Source organism: Sinocyclocheilus anshuiensis, unplaced genomic scaffold (genome assembly GCF_001515605.1).
Source record: "Sinocyclocheilus anshuiensis isolate Anshui unplaced genomic scaffold, SAMN03320099.WGS_v1.1 scaffold1403, whole genome shotgun sequence".
NCBI lineage: Eukaryota > Metazoa > Chordata > Actinopteri > Cypriniformes > Cyprinidae > Sinocyclocheilus > Sinocyclocheilus anshuiensis.
Window position 1 is genome coordinate 22272 of NW_015538003.1, and position 6725 is coordinate 28996.

At 35.5% G+C, this 6725-nt stretch overlaps 1 protein-coding gene across 1 annotated transcript in view; it reads right to left on the bottom strand.

Moving 5' to 3' along the window:
* Nucleotides 1-6725, bottom strand: part of colgalt2b (collagen beta(1-O)galactosyltransferase 2b) — a 20918-nt gene that overhangs the window by 8175 nt on the left and 6018 nt on the right. Inside the window, exons 2-5 of the mRNA XM_016471724.1 lie at nucleotides 1861-1971; nucleotides 1534-1651; nucleotides 1219-1353; nucleotides 281-485 (exon numbers count right to left, since the gene is read on the bottom strand). Of these exons, the coding sequence (XP_016327210.1) occupies nucleotides 281-485; nucleotides 1219-1353; nucleotides 1534-1651; nucleotides 1861-1971 (569 nt within the window). The remainder of the gene's footprint in view (nucleotides 1-280; nucleotides 486-1218; nucleotides 1354-1533; nucleotides 1652-1860; nucleotides 1972-6725) is intronic.

Sequence of the window (6725 nt, forward strand, 5' to 3'; positions counted from 1 at the left end):
TACACATACATATATTATGTAAACAAAAACTTTTATTTTGGTTGTGATTAATCGCGATTAATTGTTTGACAGCACTAAATTTAACCTAATTTAATAAATGCTAGAAATGTTTTTCCTTTTTAGTTCATTCAACCTAATGCATTACCTAATGTAAACTGAATTAAACCTTACTTTAAACTGATATTTATAAAACATTATAGTCTACAAAAACATATAATCAGAAAAATACACATCATTTTTAATGGACCATTGTTAAAGCAATCCAATGGAGATCTCTCACCAGCTTGTCGTGTGGAGAATGCAAAGACCATGATGTCATCAAACGCCCAGCTGTAGTCGGGGTGAGGTGGGTGGAAAGCCATGTCGAGAGTGGCGCTACGTCTCAGATCCAACAGGAAGGTGGAGTGCACCATGGGAACCGTGAAACAGCCCAAGCGCTTCCACTCACGGATAGGCTGGTAGTCTGGGGTGCGCTTGTAATAACCCTGAGAAAATGACAGAGATATCAGGCTATTTTAGCGTTGATCGTAATTACGTTTTAATTGTGAATGTTGAATGTACAATTCCGTTTGAATGCATTTTGAACAAAAGCAATAAATCTTGCCTTAAAGGGTTAGTTCACCAAGACAAGGGAGAAGAATTGTTGAATAAAGTCATTATCTTTGTTTTCTTTGTGCACAAAAAATATTCTCATAGCTTTGTAAAAGTTCAGTTGAACCACTGATGTCACATGGACTGTTTTATCGATTTCCTTACTGCATTTCTGGGCCTGGGAACGTTTTAGTTACATTGCTGTCTATGAAGGGTCAGAAAGCTCTTGGATTTCATGACAAATATCTTAATTTGTGTTCCGAAGATGAACAAATGTCTTACGGTCTGGAACAACATGAGGGTGAGTAATTAATGACAGAATTTTCATTTCGGGGTGAAATGAAAATGTAATGATCATTTACTCAGTCATTCCAAGCCCTTTATGACTTGCTTTCTTCTGGAAAATCACTAAAGAGGATATTTTGATCAATGTTGGTAACCAAACATTTTTTAGTAACCACTGAGTTCCACTGTGTGGACAAAAAAAAAGACATTTTTAAAAAATACCTTCTTTTATGGTGCACAGGTGAAAGAAAGTCATGCAGGATTGGAAAACCATGAGGGTGAGTAAATGATGAGAGAATTTTATTTGTATTACTCTTTGAGCCTGAGGTGAACAAGGTTTACCTGAGGTGTGATACCACACCAGAAGTTTGAGTAGAGGGATCGGGAATCCAACATGGGTGCCACCAGTGTGAAATTCTCTGCCATCATGAGATCCAGCAACCGTGGGTTGGTCAGGAGGTTATCACTGTCTACAAACTTAGAGAAAAAGAGAGAGATGTAGTTGGAGAACTCTAGTTTTACATAAAAATACCAATTTAGCATCAACGTAATTGTCATATGATGAATATAGTTGGAGTATTAGTACTTGCGGTTTTAACGTGAGTATAACAGATGCAACATAAGTCAATTATGACAAGAAAGGCAGCGTGACCTCACCAGTATATAATCAGCCCAGCGCTCTCGTGCAGCCTTCAGTGCCGCCTGTCTGAGCTTCATTACATGATTGAAACGAGATGGAGCCCAGTGTTTCGGCCCCCACTCATCTGTGTATGACCTTATATAGAAAAAATATGCATAGGTTTGGAACAGGATGGTGACAAAATAATGACAGAATTGATATGATTTTTTAATCCCTGTTCTGGAAATCATTAGATTTAGATGGGAAAGACATTAGCAGACTGTTGCAAATTCCTGACATAAACAACCATTAGTGCTAACTGACTTTGAAACCTCCTGTTCTGGAACAAGATGTTTTCAACCAACCGTGGCTCCTCCATGGGCCTCCACTCCACGTAATGGTATCTGCTCTGCCTGTTCTTCAGCCATTCTCTCAGCATGGATGTGGTGTTGTCCACATTATGGTCCGTTGCAGCCCTTCAAGAAACGATAAAGGAGAATTTACATCATTTTAACATAGACAAGACAATCTCCAAAAACAGCTGCTCATCGGGAGCAGTGAAAGAGCGATACTTCCCTCAGGCAAGGGTGGAACAGTCAACAATGTGTTTTGAGTTAATATTTCCTTCTCCTAGACTTGTGGAAAAGCTCAATAAGATTATTAAAATTCAAGTGAAGATGTCAAAAGTGCTATTTGACGACGCTAGCAAGTAGCTAGCGTTGTATTTCCAGGCTGATAAATTCCTCTGGCACATTTATGGGCTTGCAAGGAAGTGAGGCACTTAACAACAGCTTGCCAACAGCAGCTTGTGAGAGGTAAAAGACGTATTGTCTAAGTTTCATATTAGTATTTCAAGGGCCTAGCTTAGCATAGTTAAATATGTTACTAGCAAGTGAAAATTCATAAACTTCATCAAACAATATACCATGACTTGCAACAACATTTATGCAAAACAGCAACTCATTTATATTTTGACTACATTAACTGCGACGAACATATGCAGTGTGACATAACAGTGAGTTTTCCCAGCATTACTACTCTGTGGCGTTGTGGAGATCACATGTAAACACTGACACAAGCACACAAACACACAGTGTCCAAAGTTAGTCAGGGCCGTTTGGCTGTGCCAGTGGAAACCTCCACTGCACAGGGACTCTGCAGTGAAACCATGTGGGAAAAAACCAACAAATATTGACATCACCTCAGTCGTCACATTCACACACACATTCACATTTCCTCACCCCACCTTTACCAGAAATAAAATTAAATTGGTGTGTATATCCATATTAATAGAGCACTGCAGGATGTTCTGCAGCAGCATCAGGATGAAACTTGAGGCAATGGAGAAAATTCAACTGGATTCATTTCACCTAATGTGTAGACAAGTGCAAAAACAGTTAAATGAGTCATAATAATAATAAATTACAAAAAGCTTATTCATAAGCAGCCTTTTTTCTTATTTTCAACTACTAATTATACATCTTTAAGCAATACATGCCTAAATTTAGCTAAGAAGATAAATTGCATTGTTTACTTGTTTTAAAGCATAAACTTTACTAATTTTACTGAGGTTTATGCTTTAAACAAGACAAAATATGAGTCTGGTTACAATATATTCTCTGGGGGAAAGTCTCTTTTGTGCAATTTTACTGTACTTCAAGTAAACTGACATTTGTTTAAGAATGCTTAGATATTTGTAGCAAGAGAAAAAATATTATATTTTTATATATTTCTCATTTATTTATTTAAAGCATTAACATTACTAAATTTACTGAGATTTATGCATAAAACAAGACAAAACATGAATTTATTTACAATATATTCTCTGAGTCTATTTGTGTTATTTTACTTGTCATGTAAAATTATGTAAATGTATTGGTTTCTATATCTGTTTGACTGTTTTTTGGGGTTTATTTATTTATTTTCATGGATTTTTATTTCATTTTTTTTATTTTATTTTGAGAGACACATCCATCCTGTTCCCACTGCCGCCTTCCAAATCTATGGCTATGTCTGCCCTGAACATCTGCAGTGAATAATACTAGTGTAAACCCACAAATACACATATAACTCCCACGAACAAACATTGTTAGACAACAGATAACAGTGCATGCAGTGTGTGCATCTAAGTAAACTCATATTATTATACACTCTTCGTCTTTAAATAACAAGTGATAGACCAGCTATTTGACACCATGACAATTACTCAGCCAAGACAGTCTCGCTCATAACAACATATTCCAACAAAGAGTGCCGAAAATACAGGCCAAGGTGATGTATATGTGTTTTAAGTATGCTTTATGGGTGTCCAAGATTTTATGAGTGTATAACAGCAAAGGGAACAGACAGCATCAAGCTTGATAAGCAGTCTGTTTTTTTATGACTGGTTCGAAACACCTGACACACAGGTAATGACAGGTAATTCAGTGTCAGAAAGATCACTGCTTTCACACACACCGCTTTTCTGATGACTTCAGCTAATGCAAGTGTGCCATAGTTGCTTTATAGGAAAACAGGCCTTCGAGCTGCAATAATTTTTCCAGAACATCTGTGAAAAATCCATTAAAATCAGAATAAACAATGAAGCAGAAAAGCAAAAGAGCGCATGCATGTGCATATTATTATATGAGGATAAATACACGTGTTAGATTTTTCTTTGCATGCAATTCTCATACTTATGTTCAGTTCTCTGTTCATTCTAGTTCTGCATTTATATGAATTAAATAAACATGTTGTGGTTCTGTCACACTGCTGCAGCCGATAAAAACATCTGTAATACACGGACTCACTGTATCTCTTTAAATGACTCTCTAATGGCAAATGATTGCACATTGTGTTCTTCTCCGACCCTCCTGGGGAGAGACCCACACAATGCATTTTGGGTTATGTTGCTCCATGACAAGGAAAACTGCACATATACACATAGTGAATTGTGCAAGTATCCCTGGTGAGAATTTAGATTTATGATTTGATTCATGAAGATTTATACTTTGTGCATGACTTTATGCTACATTACTATATGCTTACATTATGTCTGACCGTAAATGGGGAAATCTCATGAAGAACACGTCTGGGTCATATTTCTCCTAAAATCAAAAGAAAAAGAGAAATGTATTGTTATATGTATAATATATATTAGAGTATATAACATTATATAATTAGAATTTAACAACTGCGCTCAAAATTATTTGTAATTATGATTCTAATTACTTTTTATTAATAGTGATTCATATTAATTTGTTTAAATTATTTATTTTATTAAAATCGCTAAAACAAATACTACAATGATTTATAAATCCCTTACTATTTAAATAATATATAAAATAAACAATCTCATAAAAATAACAGCAATAAAAATAAAAATGAATAGTTTTGAAAAAGACATACATTTTCTTTTTACATATTTTGTTTTCTTTAATAATAATTATAATAATAAAATACCCCGGTATGCTTTTTGATTCACCCAAATATAAGCACATTTGTGCTTATGTGAGTGTATTTCTGCCTGTATGAAGTTTTTGAGGCTGTGTCTCAGCTCTGGCCGCAGGGGGCAACACTCATATTCATGACCAGACAAGTAAACAGCCAGAGGAATTCAAACCTGCCAGCATATGAATTACTCAAACTTATATCCGGACAGAAACATTCTCCTCACCTTTCAGTCTCACCTCTCGAACCCTAACAAATTTCCACACCCAAGGGCAAAAACTCACTGCTGACACTGACCACGTTACATACACTTTCTGAATGAGGTCTATTCTACAATATTATTTAGATGCTTCTCCCAATCTGTATTTTGATTTATGTTAATTTTTAATGTTTTGGAAACAAATCATCAGTCCAAGCTGCAATTAATCTGATATTTCACTGTTAAACATCCCAAAGTTATTTCACTTGCAATATTCTGTAGGTGGACCTCATGATAAAGGTGATTAAAAGTGTTAGGGATGTGTGTGTGTGTGTGAGTGTGTTCGTGGCAGGACATTTAGCTCTAGGTTTTGTATGTGTGCGCTCCTGCTGTGCTTGGAGGAAGCAGGACTTTGCTTATAAAAACCCGATTTTCGCCCGTTTGAAGTTTATTGTAAGTCTCCAGCTCATTATCTGACTGCCCGAGGCTCACTCTCTCTTTTTGTCTCTCTGTTTCTCCTCCATATGTCCTCATTGACAGCATCTGGACACCACATGCTACTCACCTCCAAACACACACATCTTATACTTTCTCCACCTGCACAGTACAGCCATGAGAGATAAAGAGGACTATCCCCTAATAAAAGAAGCAATCATGATGGAGTAAAAACACAGAGATTACCTGAAATAACCCTGAATTAGATAAACCAGTAAAAAAGATATTAATAAAGTCTTCTACTGTTCAAAGCTGCTCTGACAACACCGAAATAAACTTCCTTCTAGGCTGATTACCCATTTTAACTATAACAATGGGTCTGTTGTATTGAGATAAGCATGTGTGTTCATAATGACAGAGAACAGTCTTTAATAACTACAAACTATGCCCTCATAACATAAATTTGAAAACAGAAGAATGACACGATAATGAGAACTTTATTATGTCTCTTGGTATCACCTTAGTAAGGGTTTATGACATTTTACGTATTTGCAGCAAGCTGATGCCTTTTTTTATGTGTCCGTATTGACGAACAACTTTTAGAGAATGTTTAAAAAAATGCTAGTTGCAATGGAGAGCGTTTTGAAACTAAAACACATTTTCAAATATCTGGACTAATGTGGATGTAGATCCTCTAATGACTTTTTAAAGGGATTGTTCAATGCAAAGATGAAAATTTGATTTATGATTACTCACCTTCATGTCATTCCAAACCTCTATGAATTTCTTCTTCAGAACACATAAAACAATATTTTCAAAATGTTTCAACTGTTTATGTCAATAAAAGTAAATGGGGTCCAAATCAACACTGGGCCATTGACTTTCATTGTATAGACAAAACATTACAGTTTTGGAACAACATAATGGTTAATAAATTATCACAGAATCATATTAGGCGAACTATCCCTATTACACAAAAAATTGACAAAGTATACTACTGCATACACTGTGCCAAAATAGTTCTGCTTTGGAACATTATTTATTGAGAAAAGATACAAAAAAAAATTGAATGTAATTAAACAAAAGTTTTTAAATTTTAATGAAAATGTCCATTGGTTCAAACATAGCCAGTTACAGATGTGTGTGTACATACACGTGTGTGTGTGT